The following is a 26384-nucleotide window of genomic DNA, read 5'->3' on the forward strand; positions in this document are numbered from 1 at the left end:
CAATCTTGATTTAAGTAGAAATAGGGAATACTAAAATTGTATGATAAATATAAATTGTCACATAAAATTATTTTATTCTAGAACCCAAAGTAAGTAAGTTAATACTATGGTCTTAGAAGTAATATCCCAAAAGAAAAAAAGAAAAAAAAAAAGAAGTAATATCCCAAACTAGGCATGGTAGTTAGTGGATGCCTGTAATCCCAGCATGCAGGAGATTGAACATTAGCTAGTATTCATAGGTATAGAAACTTGAGACAAAAGTATATCCAACTATTGAGCTGGTGTGTCTTACAAAGTTCTTACTTAGTATTGTATGTATTTAAATGGTTTTTATAATATATCATTACTTCTTTTTTATCTTGGTGATTCTAGGAATTGAAGTAGGATTGGAGTAGGGCTTCACACATTCCAGACAGGTGCTTGAACTTGGAGCTCCCCACAGCTCATTCTTCTTATTGAGGACAAAAAGATCCATAAACTTGTGGTGTAATCAATCAACCTGTGTTGTAAACAACAGGGCAGGCTTGTTGGGACTCACCTGGGAATAGGAATGAATTGGTTTGACTTCTACATGAGCACCTGGGCACCATAGGTACCGAGCTACCACTGTGATGATGCCATGACCAAGGTGCGCGGCTGCGTGTATTAAAAAAAAACTTATAAAGGAAACCATTTACTGAGATGGACAGTGGCAGAGGCTGACTCTATGACCCTTGTGCTGGAGCAGAACCTGAGCGCTCACATCTTGAGATACAATCACAAAGCAGAGAACTCCCTGGGAATGATGTTAATGAAGCCCACTCCCTGGGACACACCTCCTACCCATAAGAGTACACCTCTCATTCCTTCCCAAACAGTTCCACCAACTATGGACCAAGTATTCAAACATAAGAGCCTGTGGGGGCTATTCATATTCAAACCACAATAGGTTTATCTAATTACAGCCCAAACAGCCCAAATAAATGAAGTAAGAATGTCTAAAAGCATACAATAGATTTTTGTAGGTTCTCTCTAAAGATGTTCAGTAACTCTAATGAGAAATAGAAATTGAAGCAATTATTAGATACACCATTATTTAAATTGGGGACAAAAAAAGCTAAACAAGGATTGGGCATAGTTGAAGCTGTCTGGTATCATAGCACTTGAGAGGCTGAGGCAAGAAGATTGTGAGTTCAAGACCAGTTTGGGCAACATATGGATCCTGCTTCAAACAACATCAGCAGCAAAAAAGCCAAAAGAGCAAGGTACTGGGGAACTGTCTCAGCTGATAAAGCACTTGCTGTGCAAGAATAAGGACTTAAGATCAGAGGGTCCGCAACACCATGGAGGGTAACTGAGCACTGGAGGCAGAGACAGAGAGGGTCCCAGCGGCTTCCAGTCTAGACAGTCTAGCCAGAGTGGGAGTTCCCAGGACAGCCAGAGAATCTGAGCTCCCCTTTCCAATAAAAAAGAAAGTGAGCCGGGCGTGGTGGCGCACGCCTTTAATCCCAGCACTTGGGAGGCAGAGGCAGGAGGATTTCTGAGTTCGAGGCCAGCCTGGTCTACAAAGTGAGTTCCAGGACAGCCAGGGCTACACAGAGAAACCCTGTCTCGAAAAAAACAAAAAAAGAAAAAAAAAAAAAAAAAGAAAGTGAAAAGAACTATAAATGTCCAAGTGGACCCTTGGTGTGCACAGGCACATGCACAAACATTCACATGCACACATGAAGATGAAGACTATGGCGAAACAAGCATGCTTAGGCACTTTGCTGGTAGGAAAGCAGGAATATTTTTTTTTCAAGATTTACTTATTTATTATATGTAAGTACACTGTAGCTGTCTTCAGACACTCCAGAAGAGGGCATTAGATCTCATTACGGATGGTTGTGAGCCACCATGTGGTTGCTGGGATTTGAACTCTGGACCTTTGGAAGAGCAGTCAGTGCTCTTACTCACTGAGCCATCTCACCAGCCCGGAATATTTTTATGATACAATAAAACGAAATTAAGAATGTAACTTAGTTGTAGAGGACCTAGCATATATAAACCCCTGTGCCTCATCTCCAGCAGTATATGAACCTATTAATAAGTACATATTTATCAATTTTATTCCTTTCCTTGGAGTTAATTCTGAGGAAATAATTAGATGAATCTTAAACTGAAAATATTCAACTAGTCTTGTTATAAACAGTAGTAAGGAAAATGAAAGCAACCTAATATTTGATATTAAAGGGTTGCTCAAATTATAATCTGTTAATTCAGTGAAATACTATGGAGCCTTTTAAAGCTATGCTATAGAACTGTTTAAACAATAAGCGTTTTTATTTGGGCTGTCCAGGGGTGGCTGCCCGGAAGATCCTGCTCAGTGCAGGCTGGGTGGTAGGTGGGGTGAGGCTTGACCAACTCAGCTGCCATCCATGCAGTCCAGATGCAGCTCTTGGAGTCTGTCAGTCCCAACACCTTCTCCATGTGTGAGTTGCTGGGCTGCTAGGAGGAGCCAGTGCTGCAGATCCACATAGGGAGCACGTCACTGGCACCAGAGATGAAGACACGAGGTCTCAGCAATGGTCTAGTAGTTATGGTGCTTTAGAGACCAGAGACCAGTGGCCTGTGGCCATGAAAGCTGTACTGAGTGATGTGCTGTAGTTTCCTGTGCCCCTGAAACGGACAAGACGAATTAGTGATGGAGGGGTGGGTGGGATGAAGGAATGCAGCATTACATATGCTCTGGAGAAAAGCTCAGCTACCTCCATCTGCCACCTGAGTTCATGTGGATGTCTGTGGCCCATGGAGCCCTAAGGTCCTGCTGCAGTGGGTGGGGAGGGTGGCAGGGGTACTGATGTCCATGGCCTGTGTTTCTACCAAAGGCCCATGTACGTGTCTGTGGTATATGCTACCACAGACTGTTGGTGACCATGATTTATACTGCCACCAGAGCCCATGCTGAGGTCCATGGCACATACGGAAACTGGAGCCCATGTGGGATCCATGAACCATGCTCTTGTTAACTATAAAGGGCAAGGAAACTTGTCCTGCACTGGTCTCCATGCCTGCAGGCTCAGAGTCGAGGAGAGAAACATAAAAGGCTCCTGTGACTCCCCTGCCATGCCCTCCTCGAAAAGTAGCAACCTAGACAGGAAGTCATCAAAGAGAACTTTTAAATACTGTGGTAAGGATGTTGAGTTAGGTCTCCACTATACATGGCAACTGGTGGGGATTGGGGTGGTGAAGTACTCACTTTTCTTTAAGGGGCTAGCTCCTGGGAGTTCAAATTGGACTTTTAAAAAAATTTTGTGGGGCTGGTGAGATGGCTCAGTCGGTAAGAGCACCCGACTGCTCTTCCAAAGGTCCGGAGTTCAAATCCCAGCAACCACATGGTGGCTCATAACCATCCGTAACAAGGTCTGACTCCCTCTTCTGGAGTGTCTGAAGACAGCTACTGTGTACTTACATATAATAAATAAATAAATCTTTAAAAAAAATACAATTTGTGTGTGGGGGGGCACAAAAGTGGGGGGAGCAGACCTTGGAAGAGAGGGAAGAAAGAGTGATTGGGGCTACATAATGTGAAATTCCCAAATAATCAATAAAAATATTATGTTAAAAGAGGTTTTATTTGTGTTCAGGTTGTCTTGGTTTTACAAACAGCTACTTAAATTCCAGCTCCTTAGCTGTTGTAGAACACAGAACGTAATAGCTGAGAAAGAAAAGGAAAAAGCTCCAGGGATCTCACTTGAAGTTCAGAATCTCTCCTTTCTGGAGATTCCTTTCATTGTCATTAACTCAAATCTGCTCTAGGACCTATACTTTCTGACTCAGAGTTTAAATTTCTCCAAAGAAGGATCTGATTGGACCAGCTGTTCATCTGAGGTCCTACTTCCAGAGCAGAGATAACTGGCAGGATGTGGCAGAAGCCATTCCTGGGCAAGGAGAGATGGTCAGCTGGGAAGCGCCTGGAGGTTGACCCACCTCAGTGGAATCTGTGCGAGCATCCTTCCTTTCCTGTTAGTCTCTGTGTGTGAGGTGCATGTGTACGTGCTTGTGTGTACAAGTGCTTTTATTGGTGTGAATGGGTGTGTACTTGTGAGGGCATGGGAGTGGAGGCCGGAGGTCCAAGTTGGACATCTTGTAAGACATCTTCTACACAGCAGCAGCGGACTCACCATGCTCTCTGCAGAGAGCCTGTTTTGTAGTTGGTGTGAGAATCCAGAATTCTGTTTGGAATATGTTAATTTTAAGGTTCCTATGACTCGTGTAAGTTGTGTGCAGGCTGGCAGACATGTCACGTGTGCCCTTGTGACTTTCTAGACCTGTGTCACCCCTTCTGTTCCTGTGGCACAGAAGCAGGTGTCTCAGCCAGGCTCTTTCTCTGATTGTTCAGCATACCCTAAGCTGCTGTCGTTGGAAGTGCTCTAATTCAGCATCCTTGCTAATTATCTCCTTAGAATTAACTCCAGTGTGGTGTAGAGACAGAGCTCCCTGTGGGCACAGATACTTGCCGGGCTCCGCCCTCTCATCAGCCCTTGACTCCTGGTTGTGCAGTCAGTCTTCATCATTCTCTGAAATTACCCTTGACTTCTTTTGTTTCCATCTTTGGTTTATCTTAATTGATCTGAATAGAAAGATAAATAAAAACCATCTAAGCCTCCACCTGGCGTTTTTAACAATCTGAGTACCAAGAGTTCACTCCTTAGAAGCTACGACCCTGCCCGAGTGAAAATGTCCATGTGTTTAACTTTCCAGATATCCACACAGAAGCAGTCCAAGCTGCTCTGGCGAAACACAAAGAACAGAAAATGGCTTTGCCCATGCCCACTAAGAGGCGGTCCACATTTGTCCAGTCTCCTGCAGATGCCTGCACGCCTCCAGGTAGGTGTATGACCCTTCCACTTTGAGATTTACTGGATGGGCGTTTGGAAATACTCCTTTTCCTTTCCGAGGTGTGACCTGGAACTACCCACACATCAAATGAACCTAAGGAGTGCACTCTGAAGGGAGCTGGGGAGCAGCAATAACAAGGCCCACTGAGACCTATACAGACTATGTCCTCCCGAGCCTGGCTCACTTAGTATCATGGGTGCAGGCCCTTTTTTAAGGAATTTTGGATGTTTTGTGTCTCCAAATGCAATCTGTAGTCATAGATTTAACCCATTAGTCTCCCCAATTGATGTTTTATCTCAACAGCCAGCATAGGAGTGGGTGGACTTGGGATAGAATTCTGTGTGCTGTTAGAGATTTTAGGAGCATGATAATACAAATTTGAAATAGATCTAAAAAAATAGGCATCCGTTAATATATTCTTATATCTTTAAAGTGTTCTTTTCTATATGAGGTCCAGAAGTACGTGGGGAATAGACATCCCTCCCTCTCCACTTCTCAGACTTGGAATTTACTCCTTCCGATGTAAAGTTTCCTTCCTGTAGTTCACAATGTTTTGCCAAGCCCGGCTGTGGTGGTGCACGCCTTTAATCCCAGCACTTGGAAGGCAGAGGCAGGCGGATTTCTGAGTTCAAGGCCAGCCTGGTCTACAGAGTGAGTTCCAGGACAGCCAGGTCTATACAGAGAAACCATGTCTTGAAAAAAAACAAAACAAAACAGAATGTTTTGCCAAATTAAGAAGAAGAAGAAGAAGAAGAAACAAAAAACAACCTTATTTTTTCTTTAGCTCAAATACCAGACAATATGTCTTAAATTATTTATTTTATGTGTGTGAGTGTTTTGCTTGTATGTATCTATGTATACTGTGTATATGCCTGGTGCCCTTGGAGGCCAGAAGAGGGTAACAGGTCCCGTATAACCACAGTCACAAAGTGTTACAAGGGCTGGGTCCCCCGCCATGGCTTTGGCAAGCTTCCCTGGGAGCCATGTGGCTGTTCCCTGGTCATAGCTGCCATGCTGGGCTTCACTATGAGTCCATGCTCATGTCACTGTTCCCCTCTGGGTTTGCCAAATTCCTCAGGGCACTTGGGTCTGCTGTGGGCTCACTAGCTGTGTGTGCTTCCTTCCCCACACAGTTGTGGTGTCAGTATGTTTAAAAGAGAAATAGCTCTGTGGCTTCAAGTGTTTCTCAAAATGTAACCCAGGATACCTCTGGCAGACTAACACAATGAGGCATTTTGTGTCCATAGTAGTGCATACTTCAGGCCTACTCATTCAGAGTCTTGGATGGATTCCCTTCCACATTTGTGCTGTGTACAAGTTTGGTCCTTTGGCACAAAGGGGTCTCACAGTCTAGTGGCCGTCCATGTTGGCAGATTCCCTGCAGAACAGCTGAAGGTTCAGTTTCAGTAAATGGCAAAGGGCGGGGAACAGTGTGACATGCAGCCTTCTCCCAGCCTCTGACAAGGCACTGTGGCTTCAGAGTAAATGGCTGCTCTCATGGCTCTGGGTTAGAAGAGAGAGCCCATCAAAGAATTGAGAAGGCTCTCAACTAATGGGAACCTGTTTGGCAGGCCTTTCATAAAAGTCACTGCCACAGGGAACTTAGCGGCTCTTGAACCAAATCACAGCTGTTCACTGTTGAATGGAACCATAGTCCTTCACAGTCTACCACAAGCCTCTATATTTCTAAATATGCATGCTCTGTTCTTGTGGAGCCTTCAAGAATTTGTACCATAATGTTCTTGATCACATTTGTTAATAATTTCATAACAAAGATACAGTCCCCTCCTCTAAGACCTGACTCAGCAGAGTCCCTTTACCTTCTTTTCTAGGGACTTCTGAATAGGATTCAAAACACCTCCATATGCTATTAGGGACATCTGTGTTCCAAGTAGAAAATCTCTCCCATCAAGAGATTTTCTAGGGACTTCTGAATAGTATTCAAAACACCTCCATATGCTATTAGGGACATCTGTGTTCCAAGTAGAAAATCTCTCCCATCAAGAGATGTTGAGGGCTGGTGAGATGGCTCAGTGGGTAAGAGCACCCGACTGCTCTTCCGAAGGTCCGGAGTTCAAATCCCAGCAACCACATGGTGGCTCACAACCATCCATAACAAGATCTGACGCCCTTTTCTGGAGTGTCTGAAGACAGCTACAGTATACTTACATATAATAAATAAATAAATCTTTAAAAAAAAAAAAAAAAAAGAGATGTTGAAGAGCCGGGTAGTGGCGGCACACGCCTTTAATCCCAGCAGCACTTGGGAGGCAGAGGCAGGCAGATTTCTGAGTTCAAGGCCTGTCTTCAAAAACCAAAAAAATAACAAACAAACAAACAAAAAACCACGAGGTCCCTCCAGGCAATCTCACACAGCCCCCAGTGTGATATATCTTGGTGTTCTTATTCAACTGTTCTGCATATACCAGGTAAAAGTACTTTGCTCCAGAGAGGGAAGGTATGAGATCTATATCCTAAGGTTCTGCTAGCTTCTTCTGTTAGCAGTGGAATTTGCCACTTTTGGGGGGCAGTGGTGATGAACGCCTTTATTCCCAGTACTCAGGAGGCAGTGGAAGGCGGCGAATCTCCGAGTTCTAGGCCAGCCTGCTCTACAGAGTAAGTTTCAGGACAGCCAGGGCTACACAGAGAAACCCTGTCTCAGAATGAACTAGCCAGCAAAAGTGGCTTGGCTACTCATTTTGCAGTTGAAGCCACTTAATGTGTCCCAGGACCTGCAACCTCTAACTAACTCAGGGGCATCACATAGTTTTATCTAGCTATGTCCTTTTGCTAGTCCCGAGGACCAAAGTTAAAAGACTGTATTCTAGGGGTGAGGAGGAAGAGGAAGAGGAGTAACGATGGGATTGCTCATCATTGAATGTTTTTAAAGTCAGCATCTGGCCAATTATACAATGGTCAGAACACAGGCAGCTGGGCTGGCTCAGTGGAGGTTGAACCTCCAGCTCCTTCCTAGGCTGGTGCAGCGGTGCACATCTGTAATCTGTGTGGAAGGAGGCAAGTGGGCTCCAAGGGCTCACTGGCCAGCAGTCACCAAACCTGTGTCTACCTCCGGCCTCTAGAAGCACACACCTGCAAGCACACCCCACCCACACATACAATCTCCTGTGTGCACACAGTCCTCTTCCATGTCTGTACATTGACTCTCACCCACAGACTGTGCACACAGTCCTCTTCCATCTCTGCACATTGACTGTCAGCCTACAGACAACCTCCTGTGTGCACACAGTCCTCTTCCATCTCTGCACATTGACTGTCACCCACAGACAACCTCCTGTGTTCACAGTCCTCTTCCATCTCTGCACATTGACTGTCACCCACAGACAACCNCATCTCTGCACATTGACTGTCACCCACAGACAACCTCCTGTGTTCACAGTCCTCTTCCATCTCTGCACATTGACTGTCACCCACAGACAACCTCCTGTGTTCACAGTCCTCTTCCATCTCTGCACATTGACTGTCAACCCACACACCCGTGTGCTGTGTTATGTGGAGCTCACTTCTGGGGCACACGTCACTCGGCCCCCCTGTGGGAGGTGCAGTCTCCTGGATTACTAACCGGATGAAAATTGAGAGCTGCCTGATCAAACGGTTTAAGGAGGAAAAGCCCAGACGTTTTGGCTTTATTTATTGTGTCATACAGTTTAGAAGCAATGAGAACAGTTGGCATGGAACACGATTTGTCTTTTTTTTTCATAAATGACTCTCAAATAAGACATCAGTCAACCTAAAATGTGATTATTGACACCTACACTAAACTGCTGTGGATTAGAAAACTCAAGTTTTCTAAGTGTGCAGTGACTCCTAGTGTTAGTGCCTGTGGCCTTCCCCATCCTTTACACTGCTTGAGTGACTGTGCTGCAGTCTCATGTGCTGATGTCATGAGGCGATGACCTCAGCTCTCTATAGAGGTCCTTTGTGTAACGCCACTGCTCATTCATACAGAAATAAATACAGTGCTGACCCACACCAACTTATTTATTTCTGTTTCCGGGCTTCCCTGCAGCCTGTGAGGTTATCGTTTGTTGCAGTGAGAGAGGGCAGGTGACCCCGCGTGGAGGGAAGCTGCGTGTGGACGTGTGCTCTAACAAGGTCACACACTTGCCAGTGATGGACTGGACGACAAGGAAAAACTTTTCTCCATAATGTGCTAATCTCAGTCTCTGCATTTCTTTACGTAAGAATGATGTGCTGGGGCACACTGTGCATTACTAGTTTTCATCTACCTCAGGGATGCTTTTTGGGATTGTGGTGCCTTAGCCTGTGCCAAGGACTTTTACTAAGACCGCCCTGCCAGACTGTGTTTCCTGTAAGTGTTTGCAAGATAGGGAAAGCAGTGGTTCTGCAGACAGGAGATAGCCAGATGCTCATTGTCAGTGGGTAATGGTTACACTTGGTCCTTATCAACCCTAAGTGTCACAGGCAGGAAACCCCTTTCACCTGACTGTTGCCTGTATATGCACAGTACCACAGAGGGGTAAACCTAAGTAGCCACTGCCCCCATGAGAGCTGCCTTTCTGTCACTTAAATGTTACTTAAAAGAGAATCCCTAGGCTGGGGATGAGGCTCAGCATGAAGCCCCCTCACCCTCACCCCCCCCCCTCAGTCCCTAGCACCACACAACAGATTTGGTAGCAGGAGAAATGGCTCTTCTGTGTGAAGCACTTGCTTGCAGTCACCTGCTCCATGCCCAAGTGAGATGTTGCACTACTTTGTCGTGATTGATAGAGTGGACGTTCATCTGTCACATCAGTGCACTGTGGCTTCCTTGCTCTCCCGAGCCGTTGTCTAGACCTAATTTTGTTACCTGTTGAGAGGGCCCAAAGGCAGGATGTATTGTTCCTTTCTTCTTTTTTAAAAGATTTTTAAAAAAATTTTTGTATACCTGAGGGCTTTGGCTGTGTGTATATATGTACACCATATCATCTCCTGAACTGGAGTTACAAACTTGTGAGCTGCCATGTGGGAGCTGGGAACTGAACCTGGGTCTTCTGGAAAAGCATCCAGGGTTCTTAACTCCTGAGTCATGGCTCCAGTTCTGGTGGGCGCTGTCCTCCAGAGCCTGTCTACTCATGGTGCTCCTCATCTTTGGTGGGCGCTGTCCTCCAGGGCCTGTCCACTCACGGTGCTCCTCATCTCTGGTGGGCGCTGTCCTCCAGGGCCTGTCCACTCACGGTGCTCCTCATCTCTGGTGGGCGCTGTCCTCCAGGGCCTGTCCACTCATGGTGCTCCTCATCTCTGGTGGGCGCTGTCCTCCAGTACTCCTCAGCGTGTCTCTGCTTTCAGGTGGTGTCTGTTTCAGGTGCCATTTTCATCCTGTTTTAAGTTAAGTCTTTTTCAAATTTTGAAAAGCCTTTTCAAATTTGATTTTTAAAGTTTTATTCAGTTAAGGTTGACATAATATAAGTAACTTTGGAGGGAACAGTTGGTGCTGGGGTTCGTCTTCACACACCCCAAGCCTGTGGCTATAGCTACAGCCTAACAGCACGTCCTTAGGTGTATACTTTGCCAGGTTGTGACATAGAAACACAGTTAAGATAATGCCCATCTCTGCATTCTCCTGAGTTCTTCACAGTCCTCTCACCCCTGATAACCACTGCTATGCTCTTCTTGTCTGTGTGTTAACATGTGTCTTCTGTAGGTGTTTATGCAATAGAGCCATGCAGTTTTGTCCCCCCATCCCCCGCCCCATACACACAGGTAGAGCAGAAGGGATGGGCTAACCTTCATTCACCCTAAGTATTTTGAAACTCTTCCATGTTGTGTCCATCCCAATAGACGGCTCATGGCTGAGTCCGACTATAGTTTATCCATCCATTTGTCTGTACTTGGGCTCTTGGGTTGTTTCCTGTTTTACGTTATTACTGGGAATCGAATCTGGGGCTTTTGGAAGAACGTCCAGTGCCCTTAACTGCTCAGCCATATCTTCAGCCACAAGTGTTCACTTTTTTAAAATAAACTTTTTTTTTCTTCTCACTCCAGCCCTGCCCGCTCCAGCCCTAAAACAAACATTTTTAATATAATGTCCACATGACTAAAGTCATAGCAGCTAGGAAAAGTTAGTAAATTGGGGGCTTCTCTTAAGAACAATAAGCAAATCATTTCTATGTCTCCTGATTGGTTACAAATAGATGGTCAGCTTCCGATGAACACTATCAGATGGTGCCTGTTAAATCACATCACTTCACAACAGGCAAACTACGCTTTTAGAATTGTTCTGGGGCTGAGGCTGGGGCTGGAGAGCAGCATGTGCTTGCCTAGCGCGAAGCCTTAGGCTTATTCCCCAGAACCACCATCTGAGCGAGGTAGTAACTCCTACTGTATTCCCAGCACTCAGGAGGCAGGAGGACTGATTGTCATGAGTTCAAGGCCAAGCTATCCAGAAATACATAACAATACCTTGGGTCAGTGCAATGGCTTAGGAGGTAATGGCATTTTCTGCCAAGACGGACAACCTGATGCACAGGACCCGGAGAGGAAGGAGAAAACCAGCTACACTGCTCTCCAGCCTCCAGAGGTGCACCCTGCACGTGTGTGCCCCTGCAGCACATGTGTGCCCCTGCAGCACATGTGTGCCCCTGCAGCACATGTGTGCCCCTGCAAATAAAGTAATGAATTTGAAAACAGTTTTAATCTTCCCCAAATTTCTACAATTATTCCTGGTTGACAATTGCTTTTTTTTAAGCTACAAAAGAAATTATTTAAAAGATCTGTCTCATTTTGATTTTTTAAAAAGTTGTGGGCTCAGACAAGTAAGGTTGGTCATGCCTAAACCCATGGGTAGGGATCTGAACTTGGGTCCTCTGACAGAGTAATTGCTTGTTAACCACTGAGCCATCTCTCCAGTGCCTTATTTAAATTGTTATTAAGGAAAATATCAGATACTATGTCAGATCAGAAAGACAGAATCCCCTTTCTGTCAGTAGTCTAGTGCTTGGGAAGGGACTGGTGTTGGTTGTAGCTGCAGACTGCCTGCTGGCCCCACAGTGGAGTGAGCCCTTGGCATCTTGTGCCCCTGATGTCTGTCCTCGTTATTGTCATTCTCTGTTTCGCTCGTGAGCTTCATTCAGCTGGCTCCTGGTTTGTTTTGTTTAAAGATTTATTTACTTTATTCATTCACCATTTCTTTCTTCAGACACACCAGAAGAGGGCATCAGATCCCATTATAGATGGTTATGAGTCACCGTGTGGTTGCTGAGAATTGAACTCAGGATCTCTGGAAGAGCAGTCAGTGCTCTTAACCACTGAGCCATCTCTTCAGCCTTCCTGTTTTATTAATTACCTGACATATGCCCTGTTTTCTGTCCCTGCATCCTCTCTACCTGATGTTGTCCCTCCTGCCTCTCAGCCAATCCTTGCTCATGCTGCAGAGCAAAGGAGCATGGGCTCCCGTCTGTCTCCGAACCTATGCAAGCAGGGCCATGTCTGTCTCGCTAGGCTTCTCGTTGCCTGACTGGTGTAGAGCTCTGTCCTGTTGTTGAGTGAATAAGCAGTCCTCACAATGAATCATTTCAACCTCAAGTTAGAAATAGAGTGGTGGGCCTCAGGGTTCAAATGAAAGACAGACACCAAAGCTGTGTAGGTTTTCCCCTAGCCTCTGCTACTCCATAGCTGTTAGCCATAGACACCCAGAGGAGGTCTGGCAGACAAAGCAGGTAATTGAATTGAAACACTACACCTAATTATATAATTGATCAAATACAAAAGCATAATGCAATTAGTTTTCCATAAATCCAATAATGAAAATACTGGTTTTACTATCTATAAAAATTGATTTATTTTGGTTTTAGACTTACACAAATTAAAATGAATAGTAAGGGCAGCTTGTAAATCCAGAGGCCTTTGTGGGATCTGAGATGTCACCCAAAACACTTTGTTCTTGTGGTGAGTCACAAGTCTCACTCTTCCCTGCCCCCACTTCTCTCAAGATAGAGCTAAAAAGGGTGTTTTCTAGAAATTATAATGCTGTCTTTAAATACTGCTCTCTTGTGTTTAGCTTTGACCATTCCCTGTTATACTATGTGTCTTCTCCTTTAGGGAGCCTTGCTTTATCAGTGAAATCTCTGGAGTCCCCATCTGTCTCTGTGTTTGCCTGTCTATCTGTGTCTTCTTCCCTCCCCCCTCCTCCATCTCACAGCTCCTTATAATGTGCTCCACTTACACTGAGGTACTTAAACCCTGGGCTGAGATCAGTCCTCCTCCCATAGAGTTCTCCACTTGGTCCATTTCTAAAAGCAATGTTGTATTCTAGTGTGGGGTTGTATGTCATCAGTGCCATACTGTGTGGCTTTTTAATGGCACATACTAACTCATACAGTCATACGTCTAAGAGTCCTGACTTAGTTTCCGGCACATAGTGCATTGGAAATCATCACAAGACTTGCACTTGGGTCTCCTTTGCTGTGAGGTAATGCGCTGCTGGTAGTCTTGAACAAGAAGCAAAGGTTGTGAAGCGTTGGTGCTCTGGTTTTACAGTGTAGATTTGCAGATTCTGGATTACCATAATGGGGTTTCATTGTTTGTTTTGGTGTGGTTTCAATCCCCATTGTGGAATGTTAGCGATTTCCCTGTTCTCTTATTTACTTCTCTAGTGCTTTGGACCCACTTATTCACCTGAATTAGGCAAAATTTTCTGCAAATCTGAGCAATGACTTTTTTAAATTAAAAAACAAACAAACAAAATCTGGGTATGTGGTAGTTGGCTTACATAGGACATGTGAGGCCCTGGGACTGGGGATGTAGTGGTTAGCTTACACCTTATAGAGTCCCAGCCTATGATAACTCTGGCTTCTCCCCAGCTTTGGCCTCCCTGTATGTGGTTGGATTTTTCTAGGCAAGATGTTCTCATTTAGGTCTGGTTCCTGAAGTCAGTCAGGCTGAAAGGCACCAGGGAATCGTCAGTCTTCTCTGACCGCCGTGTTGGGAAACCTCACTTCCAGCTTTGATCAGCTACTTCTCTAGTAGAGCAGGCAGTGCCTCGGGGCTAAGACAGTTTCACATCCCACTTCAGTTCCCTATCAGCAGCTCTCACTGAAGCTTTCCACAGAAGTAACTGGTGTCTGTCTTCTGCCACCATCCTTTCCTTTTAAACAGAGACAGACACCCCCAAAACCTCACTTGGCCACTGTCACAAGTCTCTGTTAAGTAGACAGACTAGAGTTTAGACATTAAGTAATCTCAGAACAGGAAAATACTTCGGAGATGTCACCACTAATCTAACTTCAGAATGCTAGTGTTCCCCTGATGTCAGCATCAGGTGTGCAGGCAGGCAGTGAGCAAGAACTGAAGTCTGTGCTCAAGGCAGGACCGACCCTTCTTTTTTTCTAATTCCACACAGACACGTCTTCGGCCTCTGAGGATGAGGGCTCTCTGAGACGCCAAGCTGCGCTCTCTGCTGCCTTGCAACAAAGCTTGCAGAATGCTGAGTCCTGGATCAACCGCTCAATTCAGGGATCGTCCACTTCTTCATCTGCATCTTCCACGCTGTCCCATGGAGAGGTCAAAGGAACCAGTGGGTCTCTAGCTGATGTATTTGCCAATACTCGAATAGGTAGGAGTTGGATCTACCTGAGAAATCTACCTAATGTTCCATTTGGCACCCAGTATCCAGGAAACAGTTTATGATTGTGTTAAGTTTTCCATGGCCTAGAAAGTTTGATCACAGAGGACAGTTAATGAGGTAGAGAGGGAAAGGCCACAGTGTATTCATTGCAGGGTGATGGGCATCATTGCCAGTATTGGGACAGAACATCCCTCACCTGAAGCCATAACTATTTCTATAAGCAATACTGAAGCTGCGAAATAGAATACCAGTCTGAATATGGGTTTATCCAAAAAATAAAAAGTCCCTATGTGAAGAGCTTCTAAAATATTTAGCAGCTCAGATTTCCCAGTACTGTCTGTATTTCATATAGCACACAGAGCTAACCTGTGCAGATTCTACACCAAGCCATTGTCAGTGAGACCTTTTGTCCTTAGCCTGAAGACTGGATTTATGTCGCCTGCTTCTGTGGTGTTGCTGCATGAGCACTGTGCAGGCAGAGGGTCGGTTGGCATGCTGCGCTGCTGCTGCTGCTGCTGCTGCTGCTGCTGCTGCTGCTGCTGCTGCTGCTGCTGCTGTGTGGAGTGCTGTGGCTTGCCTCTGCTTTATGCACTTGTGAATTTTGGTGTTGTTTCCCAAGGTCTCTGCTTCCCTTCCAAGAATCCGGTGCCCTGCCCCACCCTTGTGCTGTGTCTGTTGTCTTACCTGTTTCCTTGACAACCAGTCACATTTCGTTGTCTTAGTTGGCATCTCAGCAACCTTCCTTATCACATTTATATAACATTTCAATTTGATTTCTGAAAAGGCTGGAAATTTTTAATTTAACATTATAGTTTTTAATGAAGATACCTACCTTGTTAGTATAATTGCCATATAAAAGCTAACCACCATCCATGGTAGCCCCCTCTACCCTGTATCACACCTCTCATGGCCGCCATACGCAGACAGCCATGTTCTCCACCACACCATCACAGACAACAAACCTTTGAGATGTGAGAATTTACATAGAATATGTCTTAAAGAGCTTTTCCCCTGCAAAGGGAAATCCAGGTACCTACTTCACCTGTCTGGGTTTTGTTAAAACAGTTTTCCACATCCTCCTTATGCAAAGCTGAGCTGCAGAGACCATCACATCCAGTGCTGCTCCTTTTGGATCTTAGCGATTACTGATGTAATTCCTGTTCCTTAAAGAGACTGTAGTCTCTTAGAGCATGGTGGCACACACCCTTAACACCAGCACTCAGGAGACATCATGAATATGGTACACGTTTATAATTATATTATTCTTTTTGTGATTTTAAAGTGTACCACTGTTTGTCTATGCCTTAGCTCATTTAGTCTCTTACAGATGAACATACTGGATCAAAGACAATAGATGTTTCTAATTGGTCAATCCAGCACTTGGAAGGTGAGGCAGGATTGAGGCTAACCTGGACTACATGGCAGGATTACTTCTTGAGAAACAAACAAAACAAAGCACAGCTGAGTGTGCTGGCACACACCTGTAACCCCAGCACTCACACGGCTGGACAAGAAGATTCACAAACTCAAAGTCTCTTGAGGTACAAGAGACAAAAAGAAAACACTTGATGCCTTCTTAGCCACGCTAAACCACAATGGACTCATGCCAGTGTGTTCCAAATTTTTAAAAAGTATTAAATTTATAAGATTCATAATCACAGGGCTTTGAAGCACAGAAATCTTACTCTTAAACCAATCTTACAATTATGTTTCCCTCGTCTTGCCTTTAGTGGTTTTATTATTTTTACATTGTACAGTTTACTTCCTCTAATTTTCTTCTTCAGAAGAATTTTCATGCTGTAGCTCTCTTGAGTAGTTCTCCTTTTACATCACTCACTCTCTGACAGCAGCTTACTTCCTGTGTTATGAATCCCCCCTGGCAGGGTGTGCAGGATGCTCACACCTGTAATCCCAGCAGGAGGAGCAGCTGACCCAACTGACAAGACCCTGTCCCCAAAAAAATAAAATTCTAAAGGATTTTTCTGTGAAGTAGCATATGTGTGCTAATCTCTCCTGAGATCAAGAGGGAGCTTTGCCTGGTATTGGGTCCAGCCTCACTGTGGGCTGTTTTATCAGAACTAGAAGTTGACTTCACCTCACTTCCCATTGTCTGAGAGCCTGGGTCATCTGGCCCACTGTGAGCCACGGTAGGTAAAACACAACATGAGGAAGTGTCTCAGCCTGGAGAACTGGTGGCAAACTGTCCATTTACTCACTGTCATCATTTTGAGGTGGCTTTTATAACATTGGATTTCTACTTATGCATTCTATAAGAAAATAACATTTTTGAGAAACACGCTAGGTGATTTGATGTAATAACTAAGGTTACTCAGATCTTGAAAATTATAGTTCTGGAAAGCTGATATAACCTGGTTTACCTTAGATTTTGATTATAAAGTCTGTTTAGGGCCAGGGGATGGCTCAGCAGATAAAGGCACTCACCCTAGGACCCCAACCAGTCCTTGGACTCACCAGCTCCCAAACATCGTACTCTGATCTCCAGTCATGCACTCTGTAAATGCGTATGCACTCATACACACACATGTGTACACATACACATACATCACACACATGCACACACATGCATTATATATATATATATATATATATATATATATATATATATACACTATACACACTTATAATGATAAATAAAATCTTTTTTTAAAGCCTGTTTTAAAAGAGCAAGTGCTTTTCATTCCTTCAAAAGCAAAGGGTTTAGAAGTGCTTCCTTTTACTGTCAGTACCGTATGATTTTAACTCTTGTCTTTTCCTCTCCTAGAAAATGTCTCTGCTCCTCCCGATGTCACTGCAACTACCTCTTCCTCCTCTTCCTCACTTCGCCCTGCAAACATTGACCTGCCCCCCTCTGGCATAGTTAAAGGCATGCACAAAGGATCCAACAGGTCCAGCCTTATGGATACAGCTGATGGTATGGAGCTCCCTTGGTAGATGCTAGGTAGTAGTCATTAAACTGGGAGATTTTGAATTCTAACTGTAGCCATTCCTAGTTGTCCCAGTGGCAGAGCCTCACTACAGCTCGGTCACTCATCACTACATGGAGCCCTCTTGGTACTTGTTCACAGTTGGCTTTCACAGAAGGTACTGTGAAGTGACTGTGGAAGAAAGGAGCTCTACAAGAGAAGAGGGAGCCTAACCCTTCCCACTGTATGCTCGGCACAGCAGTCATCTGTCTTCTGTTTGTCATGTGTATATTGGGTCCCTTTTGGATAGAATGATACTGGCCAAAGACCAGGCTCCATTAGAAGTAAAGTCTTAAGTGAGGAGAGGGAAAGAAGAGCAGGAAAGAAAACTCACAAAGGTTCAGTGCACAAGGCATCTATACCTTAAACATTTCATTGATAAGAAAAAGTTAATAGTTTTTTCTTTATTTGTAAAGATTTATTTATTTTATGCATATGAGTACACTGTTGCTCTCTTCAGACACACCAGAAGAGGGCATCAGATCCCATTACAGGTGATTGTGAGCCACCATGTGGTTGCTAGGAATTGAACTCAGGACCTCTGGAAAAGCAGTCAGTGTTCTTAACCACTGAGCCATCTCTCCAGCCCAGTAGTTTTTTTTCTGAAAGAGTTTACTTTAATTGAGGGAATAAATATCTTTATTAAGCTCAATAAATTTTAATCAAATTTACCATTTTTCCTTTACAGGTGTTCCTGTCAATAGCAGAGTGTCCACAAAAATTCAGCAGCTTCTCAATACTCTGAAACGGCCCAAACGACCCCCCTTAAAGGAATTTTTTGTGGATGACTCTGAAGAAATTGTGGAAGGTAGTAGTAAAAGGGCCAGAAGCACGCACACACTCATCAGAAGTCAGCACAGTCGTGCCTGAACGGGCTTCAGTCACTGTGCCGTTCCCCCAGAATCGTTTACCTGTCATGTCTCAGGCAGAGGGGCCGGGCGGTGAAGACTGGAGCTAGAGCTGTCCTTTTGTTGTTCTGAGGCCCACGCTGTGCTCACACCAGAATAGTGATGGGTTTGGTGTGTCGGAGACTAGTTCTACTAATTGTAAATAGACTTTTTTGACTGATGATCCTTTCAGAAACGCCAGTGTCTGTGGAAGCGTGAAGGAGTGCCTGGGAGCCTCATGGGAAACTGCCTGCCACAGTACAGGCACTGTGGAGATGACACAGTATTAAAGAGGAACTCCTGGGTGTTCCTTTTACAGTTAGACTAACTTTAAAAAAAAACCTATACTGTTACATGCAAAGTAAGGAGTGAGACAAATACTAAGTCACTAGAATGGATCCAGGGAGAGATCATTTCCCTTTGTGAACAAGCAGGATGCAGCAACATGAAGAGTGCATGGTTTTTGTTGTCATCTAGATTTAAATGTGTGTGTGTGTGTGTGTGCGCGCGCGCGCGAGCGCGCGCGCGCGAGCATGCAGGTTGTGAGGACCGTTTGAAGGTAGCAAGGAGACCAGCCAGAGGGGAGCAGGGGTGGGTGGAGCTGCATGAGAACAAAGTGCAATGATACTGACAAGGAAAGTGCTGCTAGGAACCCATTACTACTTTGTGTGCTGACTCTAAAAAGAGTCAAACATTGTAAGTGAATCCTACACATCCACCATGGTAGTAAGTTACAAAGAACAATTTTTTCCTTATTTTTAGTTGTCTGTACTGATTTATTTTATGTATATGGGTATTTTGCCTACATGCATGCGTGTGTATAGCTTCATGCCTTGTGCTCACAGAACCTAGAATAGTGTGTCAGCTCTTCTGGATCTAGAATTACAGACTGGTGAGCTGACATGTGGATGCTCTGGCTTGAACCTGGGTTATCTGGAAGAGCAGTTGTCCTCTTAACCACTGAGACAGCTGGCCTGCATATACTCAGAGCATGCACACAGCAAAACCAGGACATGGGAAGTCCTGGAGAGAGAAATGTCACCAACTGGAAAAGAAATGACTGAGCTCAAGTGTTACTCCTTACTGCTGTCCGTGTGCCCTGTGCACTCTGTAGCTGTATGTGCAGGATTGGTTTTCTTTTTTTTTTTTTTTTTTAAAGATTTATTTATTTATTATATGTACACTGTAGCTGTCTTCAGACACTCCAGAAGAGGACGTCAGATCTTGTTACAGATGGTTGTGAGCCACCATGTGGTTGCTGGGATTTGAACTCGGGACCTTCGGAAGAGCAGTCGGGTGCTCTTACCCACTGAGCCATCTCGCCAGCCCCAGGATTGGTTTTCTTAGTGTTTGTTGAGATAAGAGTCCTGTCTGTATCCCATGACAGACCGTGAACCTGAGATTGTTCTTGTCTCCTGGACTCAGAGACTGAGCTAGGCCACCACACCTGCTTGTTCATGTTCTCAGTCTGTGCACATATGATACACACTAAACACTTCACTTTTTAGTCTAAGTTATGTCTAAATTTCCTTCACTGAGAATATACAAGTTAAGGCTGAGCATGGTGGGAGAGAGCCTTGTGGATCTCTGTGAGTTCAAGGCCATACTGGTCTACATAGCCAATTCCAGGCAAACCAAAGTACATAGTGAGATCCTGCCTCAAAAAGAAAACAAACAATACCAACAACCAACAAAAGAAATGTAGGACGTAAAGAATTCTTTGGATAATGTATGTTCACTGTAGAAAACTCTAGAGTATAGAAATGAGCGCAGAGCACTCCCTCAGATGGTTGGTAAGTGTCCTTTCCCCTCTCCGTCCCTCACAGTGGGCTCAGCTGACTCTGATAAGCAGCCTTTATATTTGGGCACTCCCAGCAGTAGGAGTAGGAGCCACCCACCCCGGGAAGCTCTGATCTGTGAGAGGGTGACAGAGCCCTCGTTGTCCTGTCTCAATGTGAGAAGAAGTCAGAGACTGAGGAAAAAGATGTGCCAGCGGTTAGAGTTATGTTAGAGCCCCATGAACTTACTTCATCTTCTTGCTTGTTTTCCACAGTACCTCAGCCAGATCCCAACCAGCCAAAGCCTGAGGGCCGCCAGATGACCCCAGTGAAGGGAGAGCCCTTGGGAGTCATCTGTAACTGGCCACCTGCACTGGAATCTGCCCTGCAACGCTGGGGCTCTACCCAAGCCAAGTGCCCCTGCCTGACTGGGCTGGATGTGACAGGGAAACCAGTCTACACCCTCACATACGGTGGGTCTCAGTTCCCCACTGCGCTAAGATTTCCTGAGTATTGTGGGTAGTGTTTTTCTTGTTATTTCTCAGTTGCAAATGGCTCAGTTATTTAAAGTGAGCCATATATCAGTGACCTTTGGCCTCAATTCGAGCACTCAGGAGACACAAGATCTCTGAGTTTGAGACCAGCCCAGTCTACAGAGAAAGTTTTAGGACAGCCAGGGCTATATAGTGAGACCCTGCTGCAAGTAAGCAAAAAAGAAAAGGGAAGGAAAGGGAAGGGAGAAAGAAGAGAACTTGGAATATCATGTCAGGCAGAATGATGTTGCTTATTTCAGGGCATGGGTGACTTTAAGATGGCTGAGAGGCTGCTTGGGGAGGACTTGCTATGTTAGGGAGGACTTACTGGGTTAGGGAGGACTTGCTGGGTTAGGGAGGATTTGCTGGGCTAGGGAGGGTAGAGCTAACTCAGCACAGCCGCTCCTGACAGCAAACCTTGTCAGCTGGCTGAACCTAACGCTCTCTGATTGAAGCAGGCCTATAATTTATTTATTTATTTATTTATTTATTTTTGCCTGTTGTTTTCTTTTCCCAGGAAAGTTGTGGAGCAGAAGTTTAAAGTTGGCTTACACACTGCTTAATAAACTGGGAACAAAAAATGAACCTGTGTTAAAACCTGGAGACAGGGTAATTTGTTTTCAATTTGTCTTATTTGGAAAAGTGATTTTTTTTATTTTATTTATTTCTGGTATATTTGTACTCTGGGCTTCTGATGTTTAGTGGTAAGATTTACATAACATTTTAAATGCTTATTTATTTGTTTGTTTTATGTGTGTGGCCTGCATGGGTATCTATACCACATGCATGATTGGTGCTTAAGTCTTTCAGAAAAGGGCATCAGATTCCCTGACCTAGAGTTACAAATAGTCCTAAGCTTTCCTGTGAGCACTGGGAATGGAACCTTGACCTTGACCCTCTGTAAGAGCAGTGTGTCTGTTTAACCACCAAGCTTCTATTAGCACCAACGTAATTCTTTTTGTTTTGTTTCGTTTTGTTTTTTTCGTGGCAGGGTTTCTCTGTGTAGCCCTGGCTGTCCTGGAACTCACTCTGTAGACCAGGCTGGCCTCGAACTCAGAAATCCACCTGCCTCTGCCTTCCAAGTGCTGGGATTATAGGCGTGTGCCACCACCGTCTGGCACCAACGTAGCTCTTATTCTTGCACAGTAAAGACAGAGTTCCAACCGTCTAGTTTAGGAACAAGCACTCTGCATATGTTCAGAGGCTGTGGGACTCGTCCTAGAGCTGCGTATTGGTAAACCGAGGTAATAAAAAGAGAAACCCTGTCTTGAAAACAAACAAACAAACAAACAAAAACAAAAATAAAAAAGGGAGGATTGCATCTTTCTGAAAATGAATACTTTGATGTTGACTCAAATCTTTGTCTTTATAAAACTGGCTCATAAAATTGTTAAAAATAGCTTCTTGCCATTTCACATAGAAAGGAAAGGCAATTTTTATCACACTGTAAAACCAAATTGGTAATGTTTAATTTAGTTCTTAATTGGAAGCGACATTATATTTGTTTATTTTTGAAGGTTTTTTCCCTGTTTATAATATACTGAATATGATTACTTCCTACCATTCAACATTACTGTTTATTTTTAATTTGTAGAATGAAATACCAGCTACTACACGACAGTTTTATGATTAACTTATTTATAGATCTTTGTACTTGTGTGGGGTGAGCACTTACGGACTCCTCAGACTACCCTCAGGAATTGGTTTGCATTCTGGCAGCTGACCCAGGCCCTCAGGCTTGTACACCGAGCCACCTCACCTGCCCTCGCTATCTTCTTAGTGGGCTAAAGATCACAGAATCTCTTAAGCTAACCTTTAAAAAATATTTTTCACATTTATGTATGTATGTATGTGTACATGGGTGTTCATAAAGAGGTCACAGAATCATGTGGGAGCTGGCTCTCTTCTCATAGTCCCAGGAGTTAGACTCGGGTCATCAGGCTTGGAAGCAAGCACCTTTCTCTATTGAGCTATCTATGGATCCTCAGCTAGCCCTTTAAAGATGCTTTTACAGTGTGCCAGAAATAGATAGAGTGTGGCGTTGACTTACAGAAACGTACTGAGCGTTTCCCAGGGCTCACTGCACCTGTGCAGGTGATGCTGTGTCAACCCCAGTGTCAGGATGGCCATTTGTGAGTAGTAAGAAAACAGCTATAGAAGTCCTCTGTGGAATCAGTTTTAGATCTCTAGGACAGTGTAAAGGTTTAGACTGGACTCAACTTTGGAGGAAGTTTAAAGAATTTCATTGCAGATGGAAGGGAAACAAGAATCCAGTGATGAGGGATTGGAGGAAAGGTTCAGCGGATGAAAGTTGTGCTGTCTGAGCCTCACCAGCTGAGTTCGATCCCTGGAACTCACGGAGGAGACGTGAAAGTTGTCCTCTAGGCACACTCCTTGCACTCACACACTCATCATACTGTGTGTGTGATAATAAATAAAAGAATCCAGCAATATGGTTAGATTTCAAGTGTTTGTCTGCAAATGTCCTAGCCGTAGCAAGCCACAGCGACTGTGAGATCCTTGTATCCTGAGTCTGGTAGGGTAGCCATAATCCCCACGACTCAGCAGAGGGAGTCCCAGGCCTGAGCACAGAGGTCTCTGACGTTTCCCTCTCTCATCTCTTGTTAGCAAGCAGGTGTTTCTGCAGCTGTTCTTGTGTTACCAGAGGCCTTCCCGCTAGGACACTAGCATGTTGAGTGAGGAGGACCGGTATAGTGCTCCCAGAGTGCTGGCTCACAGGTGCTCCCTGAGAGATGATGCTCAGCTCTAACCTGCTGTCTGTCTTGATGTCCACATTGAAGGCATGAGCCCTGCACTAAAGTCAACTGCCTTATACTTCATAAGTTATAAAATATGGGAGCTGTTCATTACTAAGAAACAACTAAGAGTAAATGAAACACTTCACCATAATAATAATAAGGAGTTGCATTGTTATTTCTCAAAATGTATAAGTTTTATTGAGTTTGGCTTTGCTTTTTGGTTTTATTAGGGATTGCAATGGAGCCCTATGTGAGGCAAATACTCTCTGAGCTACATCCTCAGCCCCCAGGATATACAGTGCAGTCATGGGGATGATGCTGTTCATGGTGTTCTGACCAGATTTTTTTCTCCTCAGTCACTTAATTTCCTTCAGAGTACATAATCATTAAATCATTTCATTTATTCTGTTCATACAAAGTGTTCTGCGTACATAGAGCTAGTCAGTCAGTCTGTTAAATGTCTCTGTGAACTTTAGGTTGCCCTGGTTTACCCCAACAATGACCCTGTCATGTTTATGGTGGCGTTTTATGGATGTCTCCTGGCAGAAGTGATTCCAGTACCCATAGAAGTACCCCTGACCAGAAAGGTAAGTGTGCTGTGTTGTGTCCTTCCCTGCAACACAGTAGGTCCTGCAATGACTCAGTGACAGTAGAAGCAATATTATTGCCAGGTGGTGGTGGATGCATCTTATTTTATATAATATACTCAACTTTACTTTCCAAACCTATGAATGTTATCAAAGATTATGTATATGTGAGTGTCATGCAGATAATGTATTTTTCTATGGAAGAATTTTTATAACGTTTCTCATTTTAAAAATTGTGGGAGGCATATACTTGAGTGTGCAGTGGTTACCATTCATAGAGTACCATTCCTTCAGAACTTACTTTATCAAGGGACTTCTCTAAAGGGTTTACATAACCCAGAGCAGGCTGAGTGGGAGGGTGGTGCGGTGGTGCTCACGGCTCTGTCAGGAGAATTGTGCTTGGACCTCTAAAGCTCAGACAGGGAGGTCGCAGCATGAGCTTCCACTCTGGGTAGATGGTTCCTGCTTGGACCATGTCAGCCGCAGCAGTAAGGTCACAGTGCAGGGTCCCACCTTAGGGTAAATGGCTTCTCCTGAGCTTTTCACACTGGCTGCTGCATGCTGTTTATTACTAGGAATTGGTGTTAGAGACTAATATGATGGAGAATGTTGATTGATTGATTGATTTTAATATTTATTTACTTATTTAATGTATGTGAGTACACTATAGCTGTCTTCAGACACACCAGAAGAGGGCATCAGATCCCATTACAGATGGTTGTGAGCCACTGTGTGGTTGCTGGGATTTGAACTCAGGACTTCTGGAAAAGTAGTCAATGCTCTTAACTGCTGAGCCATCTCTTCAGCCCCTGAGCATGTTGCTTTATATGAAAGCACTGTTTTTTGTTGTTTTTTGTTTTTTTTCTTTTTTCTTTTTTTTTTTTTTTTCAAGACAGGGTTTCTCTGTATCGCCCTGGCTGTCCTGGAACTCACTTTGTAGACCAGGCTGCCTCTGCCTCCTGAGTGCTGGAATTAAAGGCGTGCGCCACCACGCCCGGCTGAAAGCACTATTGTAAATAATAAGAAAGAATTGGTGATGTTGCTGATATTTTAGCTGATGGGGTACAGCATCTGTATTACAGCTCTCCTTAGGCTTCCTAACAGTGCTTTTGCAGGATTGCACATAAAGACTTCAGAGTTTGTCTATGGTTGCTTTTGCTGCTTCTTAAGACTAAAATCTATTTCCTTTAAAAGAACATACAAATTTGGTTTAATTGTCTGGAAATACGGGCTTTGATGTCCATTTGCATTTTGTTTATGTTGTTCTGGAGAAGGAAACCATATAAGGATTCATTTCAGTTGCCTAGAGAGAGAGCATCAGAGATGGGCACATTGGCCAGTAGGGTGCACGGTAAGCAATGTCAGTTTAAAGCAGTGTTTGGTTGTACTTAAACATTGTAGAAATTGTTTGGAGCCTGTTGTCCTGAACTGTGCCATTTGGTACAGTGGGTAGTGCTGGAGCATCTCTGGGTGTGGGTTCAAAGCCTGGTGTGCTCACATTCACTCATGATCACACCCTGACTGTGCTCATTATTCTTTTTCTCCACAGGATGCTGGAGGTCAGCAGATTGGCTTCTTGCTAGGGAGCTGTGGGATTGCCTTAGCTCTCACCAGTGAAATTTGTCTGAAAGGCCTGCCAAAAACCCAGAATGGAGAAATTGTACAGTTTAAAGGTGAGTAATATTCATAACCAGATACCAATTGAAAGTCAAAACTGAGCTTTCGTCAGAATTTTACTGCAGTAACAACTATGGGCTTCTCGTGTGTTTTCCCCTCTGTCATTTGAAATGGCTACCATGGTTATCCCCACTTTTCAGGTAGGAGACTGAAAAAAAGAGTCCTCAGATCCCAGCTAATCAATAGCAAAGCAGTAAATTGTGCCAGGTCTGTCTGATTCCATAGCCACATTCTGACGTTTGTGTGCTGTCTGGAAAGGGGGGCTGGGACTCTGAACATTAAAGTGAAATCCTCTGCAGAAGGACAGACAGCAGGGCACAAGGCTCTGAGGGCTTCCACTGACAAATTCGTCACCCTGTGTTGAGGAATGTCAAGGCCTGCATTAGCATGTAGAATGAATGCTCTCTTCAAAGAAGCTGTGACTGGTCATTTATCACTAAAATATAAAAGTCTTTAATTATTTTATGGATTGTGGGACAGTCTTAATACACCCTCGTGCATCTAAGATGATGAGTTTGGTGTGAGGTCCTTAGGTAGCGGTTTTCACTCTGGTTTCACTTTAGGTTGGCCTCGCCTCAAGTGGGTTGTAACAGATTCTAAGTACCTCTCGAAGCCACCCAAAGACTGGCAGCCGCACATAGCCCCTGCGGGTACCGAGCCAGCGTACATTGAGGTAAGTTGAGGCTGCCCGTACCCTGGCTTCCTTTCCATCAGGTGCAGGGTTAATGAGTGTTAG

The 26384-nt window shown here is 44.4% G+C and overlaps 1 protein-coding gene across 1 annotated transcript in view; it reads left to right on the forward strand.

The window, feature by feature from the left end:
* Positions 1 to 26384, forward strand: part of Dip2b (disco interacting protein 2 homolog B) — an 87281-nt gene that overhangs the window by 5879 nt on the left and 55018 nt on the right. The window contains exons 2-9 of the mRNA XM_029547886.1: positions 4723 to 4848; positions 17226 to 17375; positions 18116 to 18238; positions 20368 to 20565; positions 21143 to 21234; positions 23861 to 23971; positions 25521 to 25644; positions 26212 to 26321. Of these exons, the coding sequence (XP_029403746.1) occupies positions 4776 to 4848; positions 17226 to 17375; positions 18116 to 18238; positions 20368 to 20565; positions 21143 to 21234; positions 23861 to 23971; positions 25521 to 25644; positions 26212 to 26321 (981 nt within the window). The 5' untranslated portion in view covers positions 4723 to 4775. The remainder of the gene's footprint in view (positions 1 to 4722; positions 4849 to 17225; positions 17376 to 18115; positions 18239 to 20367; positions 20566 to 21142; positions 21235 to 23860; positions 23972 to 25520; positions 25645 to 26211; positions 26322 to 26384) is intronic.

The sequence above is a fragment of the Mus pahari genome, chromosome 17, assembly GCF_900095145.1.
Source record: "Mus pahari chromosome 17, PAHARI_EIJ_v1.1, whole genome shotgun sequence".
Lineage (NCBI taxonomy): Eukaryota > Metazoa > Chordata > Mammalia > Rodentia > Muridae > Mus > Mus pahari.